This window comes from Cornus florida, unplaced genomic scaffold, assembly GCF_030987335.1.
Source record: "Cornus florida cultivar Cherokee Brave unplaced genomic scaffold, ASM3098733v1 CherokeeBrave_3.0.0_Hap2_Chr08, whole genome shotgun sequence".
Taxonomy (NCBI): Eukaryota; Viridiplantae; Streptophyta; class Magnoliopsida; order Cornales; family Cornaceae; genus Cornus; species Cornus florida.
This window is the reverse complement of record NW_026775578.1, coordinates 4,081,773-4,108,432: the sequence shown is the minus strand read 5'-3', so window position 1 is coordinate 4,108,432 and position 26,660 is coordinate 4,081,773. Positions and strand designations below refer to the sequence as shown.

The window sequence follows — 26,660 nt, the reverse complement described above, 5'->3', positions numbered from 1 at the left end:
TATATTGTCGGAAATGAATAATTGGATATAAGAAATGTGTGGGGCCTATGGGCCCTGGTAAAGGGGGACTTTTGACCACCTTGCGTGTTATTTTTCATGAGATACCTACTATCCGGTTGAAACTGCCATATATTTCAGTGAGCATCTTAGTGTGTATATGTATGTATGAACTATGTTGTTATGGCATGAGTTTAATTAGGGATGTATCATTTATTAGTTCTTTGATTGGGTTGCAGTAGAAAAGACTTGCTCGTGGGTCTAATCCACTATTTTATTTTTTACCGGCGGTCATGAACAATTTTTTCATTCAGATGAGAGCCCTCCATCTTCACTCTTCCGGAGTCATTGACGCAGGATATTATCTTTATTTATTTGTTTTATTTATATGTTTTAGTAAGGGTCTTTCACTTATAGATTTTGGAGTTGTATTACTTTGATTATGGAGTTGATTATTGAATTTATTTGGAGGTAATGGTATCGGAGGAATTATTTATTTATTAAATTATTATTTAGTTTTATTTCGTGCTTGTTTTAAATGTTAATTGTTTGATATTTCCTAATCTTTGGGCAAGAACTTGATCCCAACCCGTGTTCGGAAATTGGGGTACCACAAAGGTCTCGTAAGTTGATAAAAACATTATATTTAACTCTCAACTTCAGATGGGAAGGTATTGTGAGATTCGTCGTCATTGAAAACATATACGACTCACAGTTTTTATTTTTATATTTTTGGAACAGTAAAGCAAATTTATATAAGCATGTAAGGAAGTGTACTAATCCCGATCAGGGCCTAACGGGCCATCAATCACGTAAAAAATTGTCAAAGCAAACTGAAATAAACAAGCCTCAAAACAGCAGCCCAACACAACACAAAAACAATGTGTTAAAAAATAGCCCTGTTATCAATGGATATTCCGAGCATCTCCGGTGACAATCGACAAGGCGAGAAGAAGTTGAGTAAGACAATCCGTGAACTTTCATTCCTTTCCTTCAATCTTTCAGGAGTTAATGGTGGAGGTCGCACGGACATGCGGTGGTGATGGTGAAAGGAAAGAGTGTGTTTCAAATTGTATATTTTAATGAGGTTTACTTTATTCAAGCTCTAATTTAATAGCAACAATAGTTATAAGGTCCATGATTTTCACCGGAGCCCTTTTTGGGTCAGATGGCGATTCAGTCCAAACTATCTTTTGTGGTTTGTTCTTCTGCTCCCCCAAAGGTTAGAGAGTCTCTGGCTATGGAGGGTTGTCCTGTTTTTTAGTTTTTTCGTTCTCTGTTTGTTTGTGGTGAGAAAATAAAAAAATTGAAAATTTTATTGAAAGAAAATTGAAGCTATGTAAATGAGACTTTAATTGTTTAACTGTTAAACATCACGAAAAATTAAATTAAAAATAAGGAGAACGCTCTCAAACAGATTCATAATGCACCAATATCAAATAAGTTCACCCATCTGCAATCTCAAAGAAAGAAGGAAAATACATATTTAATCATAACAACTTAAAAGAGAAGAAAAAAAGGGAAGAAATTAAAGAGGAACCGCCTTGTAGCTACGTTGTGGTACCGTTCTAAAGGTAGCCCATATAAGATCAATGTAGAGCGGGAACTGGGCTGCCGCAAAAAAAGTGACTGGCAGGCAGGTCACTAAATATACTGGAAATGCGGCATATTTCAACTTGTCTCTAAGGACAAAGAAGTGGCCAGCACAGAAAGATATTAGCATTGCAGTTATGGCTATGAAAAGTGATGTCAATCCCACCAACAGCTTCCTCGGCAACCCTATACCGAAATCTCTTTCTTGGTACCGAGAAGTGAGAATGGCGAGGAACATGATCATGGAGGTGACAGAGAAGCAGAGCGCGATTAGCGAGGAAATGGCGAAAATGCTGAATGGAGTCTCGCGTTCCAGTGTTGGTGTTCCTTTGCCTTCCATGACACCGCCCGGCACGGTGGTTGAGGTGGCAAAGGCTACTGTGGCAATGAGTGCCGCTACCAGGGAGCACGACTCGGAGGTGCTGGTGAGCCATTCGCCCCCTTCTTTGAGGAGTTTACCATGTGACTTTGTGAAGACATCCCTTGGAGTCTCTGATTTCTTGTTGTGGCGTGCAAAGAAATGCAGAGGCATGGACTCTTTAACGAACTGCATATAAACAAACTTGGGACAGTTAATCTCAACTCAATTCAAGCTTTTATTGGGTAAATACTAATACTAATCGCCTTTAATTTGAGATTGAAAAGATTTAGCGTGAATTTTGAACTACATTTTTTCAATTCCAAATTCAAAACGTTCATTTGGTACTCTCTAAGTAAGTAATTTTTATGTTGCTGATTTTGTACGTTGTTAATTACTGTCTTTTGACTTAATCTTTTCGGGGTTTGGTTTGGTCCTATAAAGCTATATTTAATAGGAGTATATTTTGTGTTTAAAGCTTCACACAAATATTTTTTTTCACAATTAGTGAGCACTCACTAACTGGCCTCTCTGTTTCTTTTTAAATTAAATTTGAACTTAATTGTGTGATTTATTTATTTTTTATTTAACTGCGTCTTATCAATATATGTGAAAGTACACTCAATTAAAATTAGAGGAGTGCTAATTGTAGTCATGCAAGCTTCACAGTTGCCGTTTGAATTGGTTAGTTTTAAATGCATTAATTAGTTTGAGTTTCTATTTTTATAGGACTCTACTAACATTAATTGTTAGACAAAAATACCCTTTTAAATTATCTAATATTTTTTCTTATTCTCTTCTTCTCTCTTCTTTTAATCGAAGATGTGTTATGTATTTGAATGCATTCTGAAAAAAGAAAAAAATATAGATAGGATAATTCATTCACAAGATATGGATAGATTTGGAAAAAAAATAAAAGGAAGAGGAAAAAAAAAAAAAAAAGGGAGAAAAAAATCCAAAAAGAATAAAAAGAAAGGTAAAAAAAAAAAAAAAAAAGGATTATATATTTCTTCCTTTTTTGTTTTTTTCCTATATATATATATATATATATATGTTTCTTTTTGTTTTTATTTTTTATTTTTACAACTATCCTTGTATAAATGGATTTTAAGAAAAAAAAATGAAATAAAAGAAAAGAAAATAATTCATTCACCAAAAAAGAAATATATACATATATAAAACTAATTTTGTATATATCTTGATTAAATCTCTAAATCTATATTGTTCTTTTTTCTTCTTCTTTTTTTTTTTTTTTTCGGATTTTTTTCTCTATATATATTTTTCTAATCCATTTCTTTTGAATGGATTATCCTATCTAATTTTTTTTTTTTTTTTTCAGCATCCATTAACATCACATTAGTTATTATTATTACTATTATTATATATACATTGAAGATGTAAGAAATTCATTTTTTCTTTCTCTCTCTAGAACTCTTACACTTCAACAGAAAAAATCCCCCTCCTCCATCCATTACTCCTCCTATTTATAGATACTTACAAACATTAATGGACTGCTAGATCTGGGCCCGTTCCTCTGTGAGTTTTGGTCATCTTTGATGGGCTATTCGCATTCGACCCATATGGCAGTATTTCTCTATGGGCTTGATCCATCTGCACGGACCGGATGTTGTGTTCGCGGGTCATATCCGGCCCATGTCACTTCTGGCCTCCTCAACTACCCCCATAATTACTCCTTGTTTAATAAGGGGGTAATTATTAAAAGCGTCTCATCATGATGCTGACGGCTCGAGAAACCCTTATGGGGGAACGGACGGTCGGATCCAGAATCAATGTTCTGGGGTTCGATAAATTTCTCACCTCCCTGACGCTTCGGCCCTCGGATCCACTTCGCCTTTATAAGGCTCTAGAATGCCACTTCATGCCTTTTTACCGTCTCCATCATCAGTCAAATCTCTCGCTCATCTTTTTAGAACAGTGCTAAATTTCATCCGGTGAAATTCTTCAAGAGTCATTCTTCCAGCGATCTTGCAGTGCTCTTTGTTGCTTTCTACCCCAGAGGTTAGTTTTGTTCCTTTTTACTTTCGGCAGACTTCTTTTTACCCTTTTAGATCCTTCAATCGCTTCCACCATGGTTATAGATCTAGATGTTCTTCGTATGAGACTTAAACTTCCTGACAACATCCAAGTTAGGGTTTGCCCTAAGGATGTTAATATTATGACCGGTGCCGGCCTTCTTCCCGGCGAGGTTTTATTTACTAACCTTCAACTGAATGTCGTTAGGTTCCCTCTGCATCCCTTCTTTAACTATGTTTTCAATAGACTGGGGATATCCCTCCTGCAGGTAAACCCCAATTTCTTTAGAATCATATCCGTTATGTTACTGTTGATTCGTGACAGAAGTCTGGACCTTGACCTCATAGATCTTCTTCTTTGCTATAAGGTCAGTAAGATCCGAACTGACGAGCCATTCTACCACCTCTACCTGATCGACAAGATGTCCATATGTACGAATACAATTAAATCTGAAAAGGGTTGGAGGGATAACATTGTGGGTGTTAGTGGGGCCTGGTCTTCGCCGGCTGCAGAGGATTACCTAATCCCGAGCGCCTTTGGCGTCTGTTCTGTCTCCTCATATAAGAAATTCAAATCTCATAAAAATGATTGTCCCTGCGAAACATGTGTTCCTCGCTTTTGTACTTTCTTATGTCGCTCCTTAGGCATACCTTGTGATGACTTGAGCTACAGTGTTTGCAGGGATAGGAGTAATTACTTGAAGAAATACGTTCTGAACGATATTCCTTTTTGCTCAGACCTCCTCACTTCAGACAACCTTCTAGCGCTCTCATCCCTGGGCTATACCATGAGCAGGCTTCAGATTCCTTCCTTCGGTAGGAGGAAAAATCCTCCCCCAGCCACTTCTGCTGCTGGAGCAACCTCCTCTCCTGCATCAGCCTCTTCTTCAGCCACCATCTTTGACACCATCCCGAGTACGGTGGCCATTGATCCTGTTGTCAGCACCCCTGCTACCAACCCGAGCACATCTCCACAAATCACTACTACCCCTGCTGCCGCTGGGGGTGCTCGGGACAAATAACGAGGCAAAAGACCTTATCCTGACGGTGGAGTCAACCTTGAGGAGGAACCTCTTATAAGAAGGACCCGAGTCTCTGGGCCGAGCGCTCTCTTGCATCGCCCAGTCAGAGCTCCTGCCCCCTCCGGGCCTGTTGCAGCTGGTGCCTTTGCTTCTGCTTCAGCTTCTCCTTCTATTCCTGTTTTACCACCATGGGCTCCCCGGTACACCCGAACGGATGGGACGTTCGTGAAGCCGAACGAGACCATGTTGAAGGATGGCCAGACCGCCATGGCGTATTATAGGAGCATGTGAACTCTGAAAGACCTTGAGGCGGCGAAGGGTCTGTCCCAAAAGGATGTGTTCAGCCGCTTTCCCCAATCTGCCATGGAGGTGACTTTTATTTTCTAACTCATGAATCCTCTCATACTATTTGCTCTTGCCTTCGTCCGACCAGGCGATCGGTTTAACCAGTATTCATGTATATCTATGCAGACTTTGTTCGGTATGATGGCTATGCAGAAACAGGTGGAAATGGGGAACGCCAGGGCCCGTAAGTTCTCTGATAGCCTGGATGTGGCTAATAAGGAAAATGACCTTCTTGCCAGCAAGAACACCGAGATATTGGCTCGGCTTGAAGAAACCGAAAAAGAAAGAGATGTTCTGAAGAAGGAAAACGACTCTCTTCAGGATGAGAAGGATGCCCTCCAGCTTGAGAAGAGTGTCTGGCAGACTGAACGTGATTCAATCAGAGATGAAAAGGCAGAGCTCCAGCGCCTTCTGGCTGATGAACAGTCTGCTCGGATGGCTTTTGAGAAAAGAGCTCTGGACGAGCGCAACGCTCTGATTGATACCATCAGCAGAGTGAATGGTGGAATGCTGGCTCTTCATGCTCCGTTCTCAAGAGTTGGAGCTCTTAGATATGCTCAGGGATTCCGAGATGGTTTCTCCGACCGAGTTCCGGCTGAGGGCCAGACCAGCTCAACTCCGGATGAGTTGATAAGGATTTAGGGATTGACCCTCTGGGGGTCTATGTTGACCCAGAACCCACCGAAGCCGAGCACATATTTGATGAATGTCAGGAGATTGCTTCCTCCAGGATCACTACAGCTCCTCCTACCCTTCAGCCTCTAATCGCTCTTCATTCGTCAACTGTGGTATCTCCCATAGTCACTGCTGACGTTGGCCCCCAGCAGAACGACTCTATTATTCATCTTGATTCCCCACCTCATGAGGGGGAGATGGCTGACGGGAACGAGGAGGCGGATCAGCACAACCAGGAGGCTGTCGGTACTGAGGCAGCCAGCTAGGACTCCTCCAGACTCTTCGATTCCATACTTTTTTGTAGCTATGTGACTTGAATACTTCACTTTTTGTAACCTCAATGCTTATTATGAATGAGATGATAAAACTCTTTTTTCTTTTTTTTTTTCTTTGTGCTACGCTCTGTTCAAACCCATTTTCAATATTTTTTCATATTAACTTTGTCGTGTGCGTGTTTTTGGCAAGTGTCTGGCGTTCGACTTATGGTGCCAGCTGCCACTTATCTTGCTTAAGTGCCTAGCGCTCGGCTAGAATGCCACTTACCACTTGGCTTTTCATTTTTTAGCAAGTGTCTGGCGTTCGGCTTATGGTGCCAGCTGCCACTTATCTTGCTTAAGTGCCTGGCGCTCGGCTAGAATGCCACTTGCCACTTGGCTTTTCATTTTTTAGCAAGTGTCTGGCGTTCGGCTTATGGTGCCAGCTGCCACTTATCTTGCTTAAGTGCCTGGCGCTCGGCTAGAATGCCACTTGCCACTTAGTTTTTCATTTTTTAGCAAGTGTCTGGCGTTCGGCTTATGGTGCCAGCTGCCACTTATCTTGCTTAAGTGCCTGGCGCTCGGCTAGAATGCCACTTGCCACTTGGCTTTTCGTTTTTTAAAACCCTTTGAAAAGGAAAGCTATTTTTATAAATCTCAGGAATTTGCACATTCATACGTACTTGATTGAAAACAAACAACACCCAATAAAACTGAAACTTAGCTTTTATTGATAGTACCGCTTCAGAGACGTAGCATTCCAGGGCTTGCTGACCAACCTTCCCGCCATGGTCTCTAATGTATATGCTCTCTTCCTTATGACTTCTGCAATTCTGTATGGGCCTTCCCAGGGTGGCATCATTTTTTTGACTATCCCCACCTTTTTTTTCAGAACCAGATCGCCAGGGGCAAAATCTCTGTGTTTCACTCTTTTGCTGTGACTATTCGCCAATACTTGCTGGTATGATGTTAACCTTATTGCTGCAGTGTCCCTCTTTTCATCTATCATATCGAGGTTCAATCTTAACATTCTGTCGTTCTGATTTCAACTCCATGCTAAGCTTCTGATAGTTGGGACTAAGTGCTCAACCGGTATAACCGCCTCGGTACCATACGCTATTGCAAACGGGCTCTCCCCAGTCGGCCGCCTTGGGGTGGTTCTGTAAGCCCATAGGACGTTCGGGAGCTCATCCAACCACTTCCCTTTATGGTCCTCCAGCTTCTTCTTAATGCAGGCGAAAATTGTTCTGTTTGTAATTTCTGCTTGTCCATTGGCCTGGGGATGACTTACTGCAGCCAACTTCTAATTAATTCCATACTCCTCCAGCAGCTCTCTTACTTGCTTGCTGTCAAGGTTCGTGCCATTATCCATGACTATTGACCTTGGAACGCCGAAACGGCAGATAATATTGCTCCAGATAAATCGTCTCACATGAGTCTGAGTCACGCTTGGATATGGTTCTGCTTCCACCCACTTAGTGAAGTAATCCGTGGCCAGTAGCACATACTTGTTCTGAGCTCTTGCTGTTGGCAGAGGACCGACCACATCCATCCCCCATTGCGCGAAAGGCCATGGCGAGGCCATTACGTGCAATTCCTCAGGTGGTTGGTGGATCAATGGTCCATACCGTTGGCATTTATCGCACCTTCGAGAGAACTCCTCCGCATCTCTTGACATGTTCGGTCAGAAATACCCTTGTGTCATTGCTTTATGCGCTAACGATCTTCCCCCAGAATGATTGCCACATACGCCTTCATGAATAGCTCGCAGCACCTGCTGCGACTCTGTGGGGGTGACACACTTCAAGTATGGGGCAGAGTAGGACCTTCTGTATAGCTGGTTATGCACGATGGCGTATTTTGCAGCATTCTTTTTGATTTTCCTAGCTTCATCCCTTTGCATAGGTAAAACGCCATCTCGAATATAAGTGATGATGGGGTCAATCCAACTCGGTTCATACGGTATGACATTGACTTGCCAAGGGTCAGAGTCCAAAGGTTCTTCAAAAATAGATGGCTGGGTCAGTATTCCTATTGGAATCACCCTCGCCAATGTCTCGCCAGAACTCGAAGCAGTACATGCTAATCGGTCCGCATCTGCGTTCTGTTCCCTCGGTAACTGTATGAATTCAATCTTTGCAAAGTCTTTGGCTTTATGCAGAACGGCAGAATGATATGCCTCCATCGTGTCATCCTTGGTCACGTACTCACTATTTACCTGCCGAACAATCAACTGTGAGTCATTATAAACAGTCAAACTTCTGACCTGTAGCTCTCTGGCCAACTTTAACCCATTCAGCAACGCCTCATATTTTGCTTCATTATTGGTGGCTCGGAACTCAAGTTTGAGTGCTTGACTCAAAGAAGTACCCTCTGGGGTTTGCAGTTTAACCCCAATTCCTGCCCCCATCTGGTTAGAGGAGCCATCCACATAAAGTTTCCAAGAGCCGCATCTAAGGTCTTCTTCCGTATCCTCAGAGTCACATTCTAGCAGGAAATTGGCTACCGCTTGTCCTTTGACAGCTGTTCTCGGCTCATACGTTATGTCAAATGAGCTTAACTCTATGGCTCACTTTGTCATTCTGCCCGAGAGTTCTGGCTTGTGCATAAGCACTCTGATTGGAAAAGTTGTTAGAACAGCTATAGGGTGGGATTCGAAATAATGCCTCAACTTTCTTTTTGCGTTTACAAGTGAAAGTATCACCTGTTCGGCCTTCGAGTATCTTCGTTCTGCCTCGGTCATTGTTTTACTGACATAAAATACCGGGTGTTGCACCCATTCCTTGCAACGAATCAGAACGGCATTTGTCGCAACACTAGATACTCCAAGATATAGAAATAATTTTTCTTCTGGATCCGGGGTTGACAGGACTGGTGGATTCTGCATATATTCCTTCAAATGGGTCAATGCTTGTCGTTGTTCATCTCCCCAGACCAGTCTTCCATGACTCCGGATCGTGTCAAAGAACGACTTGCAGCGATCTGACAACTTAGAAATGAATCGACTTAATACAGCTATTCGTCCTGTGAGGGCTTGCACCTCTCTGATCGTCTTTGGCTCAGCATTCTTAATCAAAGCCTCTGCTTGAGCGGGGCTAACTTCGATGCCTCTACGGTTGACCACGTGTCTCAAAAACTGACCGGAACTCACACCGAACGAGCACTTGGTTGGATTGAGCCTCATCCCATATCGCCTCAGCACATCAAATACATCTTGCAGATGTTTCAGATGATCATCCTTCTTCCTACTCTTTACCACCATATCATCAATATAGGCTTCCACAATCTTTCCTATTTGATCCTTGAAAATTTTGCTAATGGCTCCCGCGTTCTTTAGTCCGAAAGGCAAAACTTTGTAGCAGTATGTCCCTCGCTCGGTTACAAAAAAAGTTTTTTCTTTATCTGCGTGGTCCATAGGGATCTGATTATAACCGGAATAAGCGTCCAGAAAGGTTAAACGCTCATACCGGTGGTGGCATCCACCATTTGATTAATCTTTGGCAGCGGGAAGCTATCCTTCGGACAGGCTTTGTTCAAATTGGTGAAATCAATGCATACTCGCCATTTCCCATTCTTCTTCTGCACGACAACGACGTTGGACAACCAATCAGGGTAGTGCACTTCTCTGATGAATCCCGCATCAAGCAGCCTATCAACTTCCTCTGCTATGATTTGGTTACGTTCTGGAGCAAATCTTGGTTGCTTCTGCTTTACTGGTTTGAAATTGGGATTGACATTCAAGGAATGACAGGATACGGAAGGATTAATTCCAGGCATGTCTAGGTGACTCCATGCAAATACATCGGCATTGTGAGACAAGAAGTCAATTAGCTCCTGCTGCTCTTCCCTTCTCAGTCTTACTCCTACTCTGGTAGTTTGCTCTGGCCTGGACTGATTGATCTGCACATCCAGAAGGGGCTCTTCGGTCAAGTCAACTGACTCCTCCAACCTATTCTGCTTGGGTGGAGGTTCCTGTAATTGCTATCTGGGGCTCGCCGAACGGACGGGCGCCTTCCCTTTCCCAGCATATTTTAGTGTGACGGAATAACACTCTTTGGCTGCAACCTGATCCCCACGAATATCTATCACCTTATTTCCATCGGGTCCGAGGCACCTCATGACCTGATGCAGAGTTGAGGGTACACCTTGGACTCTGTGAATCCATCCTCTTCCCATCAGGAGATTGTACGAGGGGTGCATCTCCGCAACCACAAAAGTTTCCATAAGAGCTCGTTCTGCAGCTTGAACTTCTACTTCCACCATTCCGACGGGCTCCACCCTCTTGCCATCAAATCCTAACAGGGGGTTTCCAGTGGGCTTGAGCCTCTCTGGTTTAATCTCGAGCCGATCAAATGTGTCCCTCGGCATGACATTCGCACTACTTCTGGGATCGATCAAAACTCTGCGCACCAGGCAGTCCGCCACTGTCAAGCTGATTACCAACGGGTCTTCATGGGGGACTTGAACACGCTGCAGGTCTGTTCTGTCGAACTTTATCTGTATCGATGTGATCTGTTGGTACAGAGTATTCACACTGCTGACCCTTTTCTTCATCTGCGCCTGTCGTAGGCGCGTTCGGAGTAACTCATCTGAATCTTCGCTGGGCTTGGGTCGACCGTGGATAGCATTGATTATACGAACTGGTTGTGAATTGTGGGAGCTTTGTTTATGACTCCTTTTTACTTGCTCCATCGGATGATTCTGCTCTATCGCCGAGCCTTGAACATAACTCGCGAACTCCCCTCTAGCTATCAACATCTCCACTTGCCTTCTCAAATTCCTACATTCGTTAGTCTGATGACCGAAATCGGAATGGAAAGCACAATGTTTAGTCTGATCCCTCTGTTCGAGGGGTTGCCTAATTGGCAATGGTGGATGAAACTTATCTTTGTTCTCTTGATATAGTCTCGCCAGAGTGACCTTCAGCGGAGTGATCAGCTCTTTCTCCCTGGGCCTCTTTTCTGCCTTCCAGGAGGTCTGACGTTGCGGCTGAGCCTGCTTCTGCCTGATCTTTGCCTTGGACTTTTCCTCGGTCGACACGACCGACGCTGTCCGAGCATTGGCTGCCTCCTCTTCTTTTAGGCGCACAAAGCCATCGGCTCTTTCATTGAGTTCATCCATAATCGTCGGCGTGTTCACTACCAGACTGGTATGGAACGGAGTGCCACGTGTTATGGCTAACTTGAAGGCTTGAACCGCTGTAGAAGGGTGGCATTCGATCACCATACTCTTAGTGAGATTAAACCTGGTGAGAAAAGCCTGGAGACGTTCATCTTTGTGCTGTCTCATTGTGAATAGGCTCGAGATGTCCTTCGGCGGACGCTTGTTCCCATAGTACTGGCTTATGAACTGATCGCACAGGTTTCGGAAGCTATCAATGGAGCTCCTAGGCAAGTTCTTGAACCAGCTGAGCGCCGGTCCGGCTAGGCTTGTAGGGAAACATTTGCACATTAAAAAGTCGTTCTCCGTATTTAGGGCCATCTTCAACTGAATATGGTACACATGATCGATCGGATCGGTTGTTCCGTCAAACAGAATAAAGACTGGTATAGCAAACTTCCTTGGATGCGGAGCATTCAGGATCTCGTCAGTGAATGGTGAATCAACCGTCCGAGCCGCGGATCGGAGTGCTTCATTCTCTCTTTGGAGCCCAGCGGTAGCTCTGTGAGCTACGGTTCTGCTCTCCGAACCGCGATAAGTGATTGTAACCATGGAGGGCCGGTAAGACGGATCGAACGACCGTTCCTCAATGAGCTCTCTTTGCCAAGGCGACACAACTCGGCGACGATCAACCTCTATCACTTCCTCTCGGTTGAACCTTTCCCGATGCGGATCAAAGGTCATGGCTTCATTCTATCTGATCTGCTCATGTCGCGGATCAACGTGAGTCGATCCTTCGCGATCCTCAACTCGACGAACATTTGGCGGCAAATCGTCCATCCTCCTTTCATCACGGTGGAGAGCTGACTGATTATTCTCGTCCTGCTCGCCTTGATGTGCGATATTAGATTGAATACCTCCTTCACCGGCCGGAAGTGGACGCGAAACCGCGGGTATTTGCTGATGTTGCATTCCAGCTTTCAATTCTGCATTCTCTTTTTTGAGAGCTTCGATCAAGTTCATCAACTCCTCAAGCTTCGTTTGCTGGACAGCCTCCATCGAATTGGAGCTTTCACCTATCATTATTCCTGAACGGAGTAAAGGCATTAATCTCAAGTTCGTGAGTAGATCTGAGCTTCGTGAGTGCGAATTTTTCAGATCTGGTTTCGAATTCTCCGAATTATGCTTACGGTTGACGAGATCTGAATTGTCCGAATTCTAAATCCGTCAGATCCGGCCATAATCGAACAACTCGTTGTTGCGTAGATCTGAAGCCACTTCCACCAAAGCAACAGGAACTAAAATTCCTCCAGAGTAGGTCATAATCGCTCAGATCTGGATCCAACTCCCAAAGATCGAGTTTCGTGTCCACGAATTGGTCTGAATCCATGCGATATTGATCAATGATCAATCAATCTTCAACGCTTCCCACAGACGGCGCCAATTGAAGATGCAAGAAATTCATTTTTTCTTTCTCTCTCTAGAACTCTTACATTCAACAGAAAAAATCCCCCTCCTCCATCCATTACTCCTCCTATTTATAGATACTTACAAACATTAATGGACTGCTAGATCTGGGCCCGTTCCTCTGTGAGTTTTGGTCATCTTTGATGGGCTATTCGCGTTCGGCCCATATGGTAGTATTTCTCTATGGGCTTGACCCATCTGCACGGACCGGATGTCGTGTTCGCGGGTCATATCCGGCCCATGTCACTTCTAGCCTCCTCATACATACACACACATCTCCATATGAATCAATTACAATTAAAAGATGAGATAAGAAGAAAATCATAATTTAAAAGGGTATTTTTGTCTGCTCGAACATGTCCTTATTTTGAGTGCCTATTTATTTTCTATCGGTATAACAAGTAATGTTAGTAGAGTCTTATAAAAATAGAAATTCAAATTAATTAATGCATTTAAATCTAACCAATCCAAATGGCGACTGTGAATGGACAGTCACTTGCGCGACTGCCGTTAACACTCCTCTTAAAATTAAGGACAAATTTTTATAAACCCCCAATATTTTCAAAAAGTGATCATAAAACCCCAACCAGTTTTAAAAACCCCCCACAATATAATAACGTTATCATTTTACCCCAACTCTGTCAATTGATCCCGTTAACTTAGCGCGTGGTTAACAAATGCTTTGACAAATTGACTTTTGTGACGAAAATACCCCTGCTGTCATATGTGCCAAACAAGTGATGTGTATTTAAATGTGTTATACCGAAAATACCCCCAAACTTGTAATAGTAAAAACACTCACAGTGTCATGTTTTAGTTTATCTTCTCTCCTCCAGCTGAAGATTTCATGAAGTTCTCTTTGACTTCTTAACTGGTAGTAGCTTTTTTCAAATTTTTAGTTTTTTCCAGTTTACTTTTTAGGAAGGAAGAGTAGAACTGTAGAAGTGATCATCATCATCACATGGAGAGAGAGAGAGAGAGGGCTTGTACAGTAAGGAAGAAGGAAATGGGACGGAGGTGATGATGAAAAGACAAAAATAGACATGATGTGATGTGGTTGCAATGGTTTTCCTTTTAGAAAGTAAAATCTAATATGATATGAAAAAGGTGCAAATTGGTTGATGATGCAGTGAAGTTGAATTACTATGTTCATCGTTTTAAATGTGTTAAACCCACACGTGTAGAGAGAGAAAACACTCTCCCTCTAATAATCGATGGCTTTCTGGAAAAACACTTGCAGATCTCATGTAGCTTCTGGAAAAAAACTTGCAGATCTCATGTAGCTTTCTGGAACAAACTTGCAGATCTCATGTAGAGAGAGAAAACACTCTACCGGTGGTGGTCTCATATAGCTTCTGCGGTTTGGAATTTGAATCGAGAACAAGGGAATAATTTGTTCGCGATTCAATTGCATTCTCTTCCTCTTCCATTGATCCATCACATGCTGCAAGTCCTCTTCAGAACCAGAGTTCTGAATCTGAGAACAGGAGACATGAATCTCAAACATCAATAACAAGAGATGAAGAACAAGCATCAAGATTTAGAGAGGTAGAGAAAATGGGTTCTTTCTTTTCCAGAGAAAGAATTAACCATAGATCTCAACAATAAAAACTATATATATTTTTTTGTTGATTTTTGCACAATAATCAACTGGGTTTATTGTTATTGATTTCAAAATCCCAAAATCAGAGCCCAAAATAGCAAAATCAACCAAAGAAAACAAAAAATCTAGAAAGAGAGAGAGGCAACAGAACTTGGAAAAACAAGATCTACAGGGGAGGGGGAGAAGAGAAGAGGAAGAGGTTTTTGAGGTTGCAAATAGGTTGATTTATAAAACAAAAAGGTGGGCGAGAAAATGAAAGAAAATGGACAGGAAAATTTTTAATTATGAAGATTAGATAGAAAATAGGGAAAAAGTGGTTTTGCAAACAAAAATTATTTCTTTAGTTTGTGTTTTTACATGAAAAAAACAAGAGAGAGAAAAAGGATTTGTGGCGGATTTATGACGGTTCTGTAGCATTTTTCGGCGAGAGGTACCGAAAAGAGACAGAGTTGTGAACAATTGAATGCCAAAAGTCAAAGAGGGTAATATTGTAATTTCAAATACCCTTAACATCCAATTGAGAGTTGGAGTAAAATAATAACGTTATTATATTGTTGGGGATTTAAAAAACTGGCTGAGGTTTTATGATCACTTTTTGAAAATACTGAGGGTTTACAGAAATTTGCCCTAAAATTAAAGCAGAGATCGCGCGCGCACGTGTAAAATTAATTACATACCTCATACCACTTGATCTCCCACTGCATTTGTAATGCAGCACCAGGAATACGCCAAGGGCGATGATCTCCTAGCTTTGCTGCAAGATGCAATGCACTATTGCCATCATTGTCCACCTTCCGAAATACGCTCTCTCTCATGATTTTCCTGCCGAGTAAGAGCTGATATACATGTGGTTGTCTGTTCTCCACTGCCAGAAGAACTATATTCTTTTTTTCGGTATTTATATCGTGGATGGCCACTGGAAAGAGTTCAAGTATTTTCTCCACCATTTCTGTTATGCCATTCTTTGCCGCAACCAATAAGGCTGTCTCCCTCTTCCCCCCACCATTCTTTTTTTGACCACCTGTGGCTATATATATATATATATATATGCGCGCAACACAATATTTTTTTTTTTAGGTAAGTGTAACACAATATATGCAACACAATATTAATCAAAAGTTTTGCATCACAAGCATATATATATCATCATCATCTTCAACAGCCTATATACTACTAAATTAATATATACGGTAATGAATCATGATTCATTCAAAACTATATTTCTTAATATTCAAACAATTATTGTATGGTAAATTAAGTTGTGCAGTGCCAGTGGATCATATAAGCATGCGTGCAATACAATTATTGGCATGGAAATTAATTAATGTCCTTAATTTCTATTGCACCGCTTAAAAAAAAGAGAGAATAAATATATACCATCCCCATTTTTCTGATCATTACTTTCCCCTCCCTGGCTTTGGTTAGCTTCGTTGTCCGTTTGCATCTGTGGTGTCATCTGCTCCGGTGAGTCAATGCTGCCAGTACTGAAGCCAATATTGCCTCCATCAACGAATGCATAGGGTGTTGTTTCGCCATGTTTGGATGATGACAAATTTAGGGGTTTCTGTCCATTGTCATCATACTCATATGTACAGGCACGTTGGAGAAGTTCATTCATGATCTGGACGGACCATGTGTGCTTCTCTTTTTTCTCCTGTATCTTCCTTATTTCTCTAGACCCTTATTTGGCACGTACCACATGCAACAAATAACATAATTTGAACAATTGAGTAAATTACTGTACGTACTATATGCTGACATGTTAGATAATTAGGCCAAATGAAAGATTAATTGTACATTGATATCAACATGATATTGTAGGTACATACCCATTCCGAGAATGATCATCGTTGCTTTTGATATGAACTTGATGGTATCAAAGCAAGTGTCGTAATTAACAGGAAACAGTTGATGTCCGTGATCAGTTTGATTACTTGATCCTGCATATATAATATATAACTTGCTGAACTTCATTATAAAAGAATTAATGCTTGAGTTCCACAATATGTGTATCTTAGTTAGTTTATACTATTAAATATAAATATAAAAATTAAAGAGAGTTAGTTAGCTAGGAACATGAAATTAAACTGACTGCCATTAAAGAGATCTAAGTCAGAAACACTAAAATGACCTTAATTAATTACCATTTTTAAATCCAAACCTTATTAAAGAGGATGTGATCGCATGTGGTTCTAATTTAGAAAAGCTCACCTTGTTGGTTCGAATTATCTTGTGTTTTGGCATATGCTTCCTCATCAGTCTCTTTTGTCTTTTTTTGAAAGTTAAAGCAATGCCAACCTTTTCTACCACTAACTGAAGAAAAAAAAAATTTGCTCAGTTTCAGCAAAATTTCTAGAATATTTGATTGCCAAAAAAAATAAATAATAAAATACCAATACATACCCATGAGTACACGATATATCTTGGACACTAGTTGAAAGAAGTTGATGCAGGTATTGTAGTTCTCTGGATAGGTAGTATTGTTTTTTGGATGGGTTGGACTCTTTGCGTCTTCAGAAGGCTTCGATGAATCATTAGGTTGGTCATAGGCAGTATCCACCGTGAGTTCATCAACAAATATACCTTAATTTTCAAATTAAATAACAGTAGATATAAATATATCATGTTAATTAATAAATTATTAAAGGTTGTTCTCTATATATATAATTCTATATATATTCCAAGTATGTCCAAATATATATATAGTATGATAGAACTGAAATGAAAAAGTGATCAAACAAATTAAACAATCAAGACTTACAATGATAAATAATCCGGTAAAGCCTTACAAGATGACTCCCACTCCTAAAGGCAGAAGGCTTGCTGGCAAGAAGATGGAGAGGGGAAAATCCTTGTTCATTCACGTAGTTCACAAGCTTTTTGTATCTATGAATTATTTGAAATGCCAAATCTGTACGTAGCTCAATTCATAAATTAATATATTAATAAATTGTCAATAAAATATATATATATATATATATAGTACTAGGTGTGTATGTGAGAATTAATAAATTAAAGCTAATTAACTCACCAAAATGGTCTCCATAGATTGCAACGTGAAGAACAGTTTCACCATCATTCCTTCTACAATTTAAGTAGCCTTGTTCGATACTGCCACATATAGAATGGAGAAGAAGAAAAGCATCTTTGTTACCATGGAGAGCGGCCAAGAAGAAAGGAGTCTCGCTGTCATTGTTGCGAACACCGATTAGTTTTGAGTCTTTAGTTGCTATGCGCTCGCACATCCTTGCTTGTCCCAATGATGCTGCAAAATGGAGAGGGGTATTCCCTCTCTCATTTTTCACATTCAGAGCCTCTTTGGAACTCATGAGCTTCACTAGTTGTTCAACAATATGTTCTTTGCCATCCGAGATCGCTATGTGCAACGCAGTGTCCCCTGATCTAGTGATCTTGGACTTGTGAACCTCTGGGTGATTCTTGTACAAATTCACCACATCTTCCCAATCGCCTCCCATGGCACTTTTGAACAAGTTTTTCTTTATTTCTTCCTCAGATGGTGATGTTGTGCTTCCTCCAGAATCCATTTCTTCTTTTGGTTGGTAAGCCAATCACTCTTCTTCCTCCTCTCCCACTTACACACACACACGTATATATATATATAGGAGAGACAATGTAAACACTAGCTAGTAGATATTTTAGACTTCTGTTGTTATTTGAAGTCCAGTGAGACCAATCAAAACATTATATAAATATATATACATATTTATATATTAGATAATAAAATAATAACTTATTATTAGACTTCTGTTCTAACTTCCAAGACTTTAAACATAGGATGTATACTTTCTCAAGCAAGGAATTACACGGTTCCAAGAAATATCTACACTGGATATATGTTTTACGTATAAAGCAAGCAATCACATTATACTCATAACATACTTTTCTGTAGCAAACTGCAATTCCAAGCAATCGCAGGTTACTTTATTATAAATATATATAAATATTTATATCACACCTTTCCCTTTTATAAAGTAGAATTCTATTTTAGTTCTTTAAAAAGAAAAAAGAAAATTAAGAAAAGATATATATATACATAAAAAGAAGATGGGAGAAAGAGAAAAAAAACAAGAAGAAGAATAAGAACGAAATCCCTTGTATCAGACTGAAATTTGCTTTTACGTTAATTTTAGACACACAGTGTTGTGAAATTATGACGCAGATCAGGTTAGGTGCTTTGGTTTCCGCACACTTTGGTAGGGTTTCAACCTTTGGCCATGCAATTTACTATTTTACTTACCCAAAAAAATAATCTAATGCAGGCATTGATCACACACTTATCATGTTTGTGGATGTCACTTAATAAGGGTTGACATGGCAAGTTGATAAGTCAATACGACCCTAACCAAATCTCCCGTGGTAATTTGAAAAGTCAAAAGTTTCGAAGGACCAACCCTCGAGCACATTAAGCCCTGACATCGCTCTAGGCCTACAGCCTCGAGGGTCTAACCCTCGAACGCATTAAGCTCTGGTATCGCCTCAGGCCCATCAAGTTTCGACGGATCAACCCTCGAGCATCTTAAGCCCTGACATCAATCGCTCTAGGCCTATCAAGCCTTGAGGGAACAACTCCCGAGCACCTTAAGCCCTAGCGTCGCTCCAGGCCCATCAAGCCTCGAGGGAGCAACTCCCGAGCACCCTAAGCCATGGCATCACTCTAGCCCCATCAAGCCTCGAGGGAGCAACTCCCTAGCACTTTAAACCCTGGCATCGCTTCAGGCCCATTCAGCCTCGAGAGATCAACCCTCGAGCACCCCAAGTCCTGATATCACTCTAGGCCCATCAAGCCTCGGGGAACCAACTCCCGAGCACCTTAAGCCCTGGCATTGCTCCAAGCCCATTCAGCCTCGAGGGACCAACCCTTGAGCACCCCAAGCCCTGGTATCATTCCAAGCCCATCAAGTCTTGAAGAGCCAACTATCGAGCACCTCAAACCCTGGTACCGCTTCAGGCATATCAAGTCTTGAGGGACCAACCCTTGAGTATCCCAAGACTTGGCATTATGCTAGGCAATATTGCATCAAAAGATTGAAGCCCTAGAGGGCTCACCATCCGGATGCTATAGATTCATATATAGCACGAAACGAAGGTAGGGTCTTCGCAGCTGTAAGGAATCTAATTTTGGGAAGCTTAGGAGGATCTTGGATTGGTGGATGAGAAATCAATAAGTGTCTTCGTTTTCAGTAAGGTCCAATTAATAAGATGATAGGATTATATACATTATGACAGCAAACCTTAAAATCACATTTAATGCTGTGTCAGGCTTAACCAACTGGCGGCCAAGCAACATTTAATGCCCTTGATTAAGGGAGAAATGACATGGCAACATAGTGTAAGGCTCGATGGGAGGATTAGACCCTTCAGACTCCTAAACCTCTAGGATTACCCACGTAATCCTGACTAGGAGCAATGCATGCGAGAAACCATGCACGGAAGGGACCATTGGATAACAACCAATGGAATCCGGGCCTATAAATAGTACTATCCCAGGAAGGAATAACCAACCAAAGGGGAAGCTATCATAAGATACTGTATACTTGCCCTACCACGATCTTAATCTTGATGATTGGTCTTCTTCTCCTCCTCTTACACTGAGCATCTCTTCTGTTTCCTTCATATTTGTATTTCTGATATCACTATTGTATACTCATTTATTGCTTGATCAAAAAGACCCCCTATATTTTGGTGACTCCACTGGGGATATCAGTATAAGCAGATGGATTCACAGGATATGCCGACTCATCATTCGGAACCCTCTGTTGGGGGAGGTGGTGACGCTCACCTTTAGTCTTAGGCGCCATCGCATGCTTCCAATGCTCGTGCACCTCACATCACACTGCCGGAGAGCTCAGCAGTCCCTTCCGTCTATGGAGAGTTGTTGTAGTCCAACCGTGATTTTAATGATCGCCTTGACAGACTAGAAGCCCTGATCATGGAAAACGCATAAGCCAGAACCGCCTCTCCCGCCAGAGTAACCCTGCCTGAACACGACCAATCAGTCAGTTCATCCACTCACGTACCGCCACTGTGGTACCCACCAACGCAGGCTCAGGAAGCCCTAAGGCCTACCCCAGCGCAAGCTGCGCCTCTGGTCAATCCTTCTCCGGAGTACATTACTGAATCCATGTTACGGGATTTTTTCATGAAGCATGCCCCGTCTACCACACGCGCGTTGGTATGACGCACCGAGCCGCTGTACCCAAAAAGCCTTCCTCAGACTCTGTACCCACAAGGGTACATCATTCCAAAATTTCCCAAGTATAACGTTGTGAAGGGGGATGCTGATGAGCATCTGCAAAGATTTATAAAGTCTCTAGGCCAACACAGCCACGACGAGGTGCTGCGCCTCAGAGAATTTTCCAAGTCTCTCACGGGACTCGCTTATAGGTGGTTTAGGAGTCTAGAGCCAAACTCGATTACCACGTGGCAACAGCTTTCCCAGAAATTCCATGCCAAGTTTGGCCAGGCCATCGAACGGGTCACTACCCTTTCCCTTACCAAAGAAATACAGAAGCCCCACGAAGAGCCACTTAAGTTCATCTACCGGTTCCAAGTCCGTGCGAGGAAATGTTTTGAAAGTAACAGTGAGAGAGATCTGGTTGACATCTGCATACAAAGCATGAACAAAGCTTACAGGGTACACCTGGTCAATTTGGGACTCAATAGCTTCAGTGACCTCACCACAGCTGTACGGAATATCTGCAAAGACCTTGCCCCTTCCAAAGTAAAAGCCGCTAGACAGGCTATTCGCAAAGAGGCACCAGTCACTTCTCGCAGTGATAGAACCAAGAAGCATCGCGAAGTAGATATCAGGGCTAAGGGACTTCGCACAGAGTGAGCCAATGATCCTACCCCATTCCCAGTTCGCATGGAGAAGGTTGCTAACACCCTCGAGCAATGGGTTAAACATGGTGTAGTCGCAATGCCCATCCCTCACAAGGAGCCAATCGCGCAAGATCGCGCCAGTCCTAATTTCTGCATCTTCCACCAAGCCACCACACATCCAATAAGCATTTGCCGAACGCTGAGGCGAATCTTTGAGTAACGACTCGAAGGAGGTGACCTTGAGGTAACCGTGCTTAAGGATGTAAGGCGCAATCCTTACCCTCGCCACCACGGTGTGGCCACAATCACCTACTATGATGAGATCGAGGAAACCAATCCCTCGCATCCACAGACTCAAATAGAGCAGCGCGAGGGCGAGTGCTATGTCGCAGCTTCATCAAGCTAGACCACTTCCTGACAAACCCCATTGACCATTTCCTTCTCCGAATCTGATAAGAGAGTATATACTCCTTAGAATCGTCCTCTTTATGTCACCGCATATGTCAATGGTATAGAGTTTCAACGTGTCTTTCTAGACAATGGATCTTCCATTAATGTCATGCATTGGACAACCTTCCTGAAAGTTGGTCTGCCCCATGATCGCCTTATCAAGAAAGCTATAGAGGTGTATGGGTTCGGTAATAAGTCCCACCAGACTCTCGGTTATGTGAATGTCGATCTGGCAGTCAACAAGTTTCGGGCTCTTACCAAGTTCCATGTCATTAAGGCTGACACCTCGTACCATGTGCTACTCGGGCAGGCATGGATGCACCACTTTGACATAATAGCCTCAACTTATCACCAGTGTTTCAAAGGCATTTTGGACAACAAAGTCATCATGGTCCCATGCTCAGATAAGCCCTTTGCTAAGCATGAAACCCATTTTACTGAGGCGTTCTTCTTTGATGAGTTGGACGATGAGGATGAAGAAGGAGAAGCGAATATCATTTGCACCCCGCTGCCCAAGTGGGAAGAAATACAGCAAGGCATCTTCTACCCTCCACAACCATACGTCCCTCGCCGCAGCACAGAGGCCACTACCCCTCGAGAATGTAAGCGGGTTTGGCTGCCGGATGGGCGATATGTCTACTATTTATGATGGTGTACGGGCTCAGCTTCAGCTAGCCTAGTTGTTGAGCCCATACCTATAGAAGCGGAGTCACTGCAGCTTCCAGACCTCGAAGAAATCAACTTTGCCCCCACTGGGCAAGAACCATGAACCACTTTCATCTCCTCGCAACTGGACCTGTCATTACGAGATAGTCCCATTTGTTTTTTGAAAGAATTTTCAGACATCTTTGCTTGGACTTACAGCGAGACGCCAGGGTTAGACCCCCAGCTCGTAACACATCATCTTAGTACCATGCCGGACTCGCGCCCTGTTAAGCAAGCACCTCGGGTTTACCGTTCAGAGCTCGAGTTTTAGATCAAAGTAGAGGTTGAGAACTTATTTCTCGTAGGCTTCATTAGACCGATCCTACATCCTACTTGGTTAGCGAACATCGTTCCTGTAAAAAAGAAGAGTGGGCAAATCCGTGTTTGTGTTGATTTTCACGATCTCAACAAAGCATGCTTAAAAGATGATTTTCCCCCTCCCAATCATTGATACATTGGTTGACGCAACGGCGGGGCATTCTCTTTTTTCCTTTTTGGATGGCTACAGTGGCTACAATCAGATACGAATGGCTAAGGAGGATGCCCACAAAATCGCATTTTAAACGTCGCTTGGCAATTTCCACTACACTGTCATGCCTTTCAAGCTAAAAAATGCAGGCGCTACGTATCAGAGACCTATGACTGCCATCTTCCATAATATGTTGCATCGCATAGTGGAGGATTATGTCGATGACTTAGTAGTGAAGTCCAGGCAGCAAGAAGATCATTTCCAGGACTTACGCCAAGTATTCGCAAGATGCAGCATATACAATCTACACATGAATCCCCTTAAGTGTGCATTTAGAGTAAGTCGAGGCAATTTTTTGGGTTTCTCAGTGCATTGCCAAGGGATCGATCTTGACCCCACTAAGGCTCACGTAATTACAGACATTCCCCCTTTGTTCTTTCAAGTAGCTTAAGAGCTTCTTAGGCAAGGTCTCATATCTACGCAGGTTCATACCAGTACTAGCAGAGGTCTCTCACCCTTTCAGTTCACTGATCAAAAGCGATGCTAAATTCATTTGGATGGCAACTCATCAAGTAGCCTTTGAGAAGATTAAGTCCATTCTTAGCTCCTCGACCACGATGCACCCACCTATTCGGGAGCAGCCCCTGCTACTTTACCTCACCTCAACTGACAAGTTTATTGGTGCCCTCCTAAAGCAAATGGTTGATGGGCAGGAGTGCCTAATCTATTATCTTAGCCGCCTCGTCTGCGAGGCCGAAACCCGATACTCAGCCATGGAGTTCTTGTGATACCCCTTGGATCCGAGACACGGTTGATCAGGCCTAGGCCCAAACTCGAGGGAATATCAAATAACTAAAGTATTTTAAATCGAATACAGAATAAAAATTTAAGAATTTAAATAAAGAAATCAAAAGTAACATAAAATCCTCCAAACGATAATTAATAATAATCCAATCCTCCAAAACCTTCAAGGTTATAACTTTGGAATCCAACTAGTGGACCCCTAAAGAAAATCTCAACTGAACTGGAAACTGAAAATAAATTAAGCTAAAATCATCGAGAGAAGTCCTACGTAAACAGATGAATATGAGACTGTCCTCGACAAGCACGATCAAGCTCTAAGGCTGGAACCGTCCAATACCTGAAAAGAATAATAGAAGAGTGGGTCAGGCCCACGAGCAAGTTCTAATCTAACTACAATCCATACAGTGACCCGATACGCAGATACACCGTAGATACCTCACAATATCTATCTAGTCCATATATATATATATATATATATCCACACTAAGGGACATTCACTGGACTACAGTACGGGTTTCAACCTGAATAGAAGGCAACATGCGAAAACACACCCAAGGGTGGGCATGAGTACCTAGACCTAACAGGGTACACCTCAATTTACTATAGCCAGCTACACATCCATTACATATACGCACCCTAACCAACGAGTCTGAGACTCAAGCTCATCTCGTGGTACCATAAACATATATATAAAGTCTGTCCTAAACCAGGTTATGTCGTTCAAGTATTTATTGAGCTGACACACAATAAACAAACTAGTTAGTCACTCAACTTATTCAGTTGATATGACTTAACTACCATCCATCAATCCCGGAAGCCATTCAACTTAGTCGCAGTTGATCTGACTTATTCACAATTAGGATTCAATATTTTTCAATCCATTCTTTTAATCCATTAGGGTAGGTTTAAGCGTTTTGAGCTAACCCACCCCTAGTATGTCACCGTCCCATACCGGTGCATACAATCCTTCATATTAATGTAAATTACAACATATATATAATAAACAAGTAATTTACAGTCCAAAACCAAATATCCAAATCATTGCAGAAAAGTGTTTAAAGTTTCAATAATTTAAATCCAAGAGTTAAACCATGTATTGTTTAACAGTTCAACAGCTAGCATCCAAAGCATGCATAGATCAGTTTTAATAAATCAACAATTCTATCATGCATTTAAATAAGTTTTATAATCATGTTATAGTCCAAACAATTGCTAAATTAATTTAAATAATTCAGTTCTTTCCATCCGGTAACCGCATACTAAGTTGTATACTAGTATTCTGTTTTATTCTTTTTAGCATAGAACCATACACTATGCCATAAGTCCAATTTGTTAATTAAAAGACTTCACTGTGCATCTAAAACTTAATTTGGAATCATGTTATAACACTTTAAATTTTCAAATTAAAACTAGATAGTAAATCCCCTTCCAGCCATTAATAGTACGCAAAGTTGTTAAATAGTGCACTGTTAATTCCATTCACTTAGAGGTCAACCTTACTCAATTTAAGGATTTAATAACACCCAAAACTAGCCTTCTAATCCTTCTGTGAAATGCCAGAATCATTCCCATGCTCTAAAGCATCAAACAGTTCGTAGGAAAAAATTACAGAATGTGTAAATTGAAGAGCCTGCTCTAATTCTTGAAGAGCAGGCTTTGAGCCTGGAGCTGCCTCTTGTTGAGGTAGAGCCTGCTCTTGTCCCTCTAGAGGTAGCTCTACTCCTGGGGGAGCCTGCTCCTCCCTCCATGGAGCCGTCTCTCTCCCCCTCTGAGAGCTTCAGTCCGTTCCTGCTTCGCTTCAGTCCGTCTGCTCCGTCTCTGGACCATTCCTACCATTCTGTTGGTTTCTAAAACTCATCTTAAGAGTCTTATAACACCCTAGTAACATTCCCATGGTTCGTTTATAGTAGTTGAAATCAATTATAGAGACTAAAGTTACAACAGAAACAACATGCTTAAAGAGCAGAAAACTGAAACAAGACATGCATGAACTGTAACAGATTGGATTTCAACACAAACAGATCATCCATATAGCCTATATTAAACATGTAACTTCCGATTATTGATTAATTAAACCCTAGAGACTATCTAGGTGCATAGAACACAAGCCAAAGAGAAGGAGAAAGAAAATAATTTGCCTGTGATTTCAGTTATGAAATCCTGGCGTCGTGTCCACTGTTCTGGCAATACTGAACTACTGCCGAGCCTCCTAGTACTCCGGGACAATCCACCAAAACCCCACCTTGATCCTCTCTGTTCTTCTCCTTAACAACCCTTACAGTGCTCTGTTCTTTCTATCCTCTATTTTTATAGAACTAACTTCACGTTTATGTGTGATGAGTTATGATCGTAAACCCTAGGCTAAAGCATAATGGTTGTATTTATAGGCTTAACTCTAAAACCCTAATCCTTGTAATATTAGAGACAGAGCTCTAATCTTAATCATGGTCGACCCATAAACAAAATCTACGTTTAAATTCTATGTCGGCTACACTTAAGTGACGTCCAAAAGAATCGTAAGTAAATTAATGTATTTTAAAAAAAACTCACATAACTTAATTACAATAATTTAAATCCAGTAAAATAATTTATGCAAACAAAAGGAACAAAATTTCAATTTCAATTAATTCAAAATATCTCACACAAATAAAATAATTAAATAATAAAAACGCAACAAAATACCTAATTCACATAATTCAAATAATTCAATGCAAATAATTCATATAATTTAATCAACAAAACAATTTAAATTAAATAATTAATTAAAAATGAAATAAAATAAATAATAAAAATGCCGAGACTGTCATTTTAAAATTAGGGGTATTACAGTGCCACTGCCTCGTGCTTGTCTTTGTAGCACAAAAATTCAGGCATTATTTCATGGCTCATGCCATCCATTTGATCACGCGGTGCGACCCGTACAAACACCTTCTCTCTAAGCC

The 26,660-nt window shown here is 41.6% G+C and overlaps 1 protein-coding gene across 1 annotated transcript; it reads right to left on the bottom strand.

Annotated features, from left to right (window-relative positions):
• Positions 1 to 1,297: 1,297 nt before the first annotated feature.
• On the bottom strand, positions 1,298 to 18,138 carry LOC132268979 (uncharacterized). The gene is made up of 8 exons (XM_059769925.1): positions 17,479 to 18,138; positions 17,209 to 17,358; positions 16,851 to 17,030; positions 16,659 to 16,760; positions 16,277 to 16,387; positions 15,825 to 16,127; positions 15,125 to 15,474; positions 1,298 to 2,137 (listed from the first exon to the last, which is right to left on the bottom strand). Exons 1-8 carry the CDS (start codon positions 17,990 to 17,992, stop codon positions 1,526 to 1,528), a joined length of 2,322 nt encoding a protein of 773 aa, XP_059625908.1. The 5' UTR covers positions 17,993 to 18,138; the 3' UTR covers positions 1,298 to 1,525.
• Between the last annotated feature and the right edge of the window lie 8,522 nt (positions 18,139 to 26,660).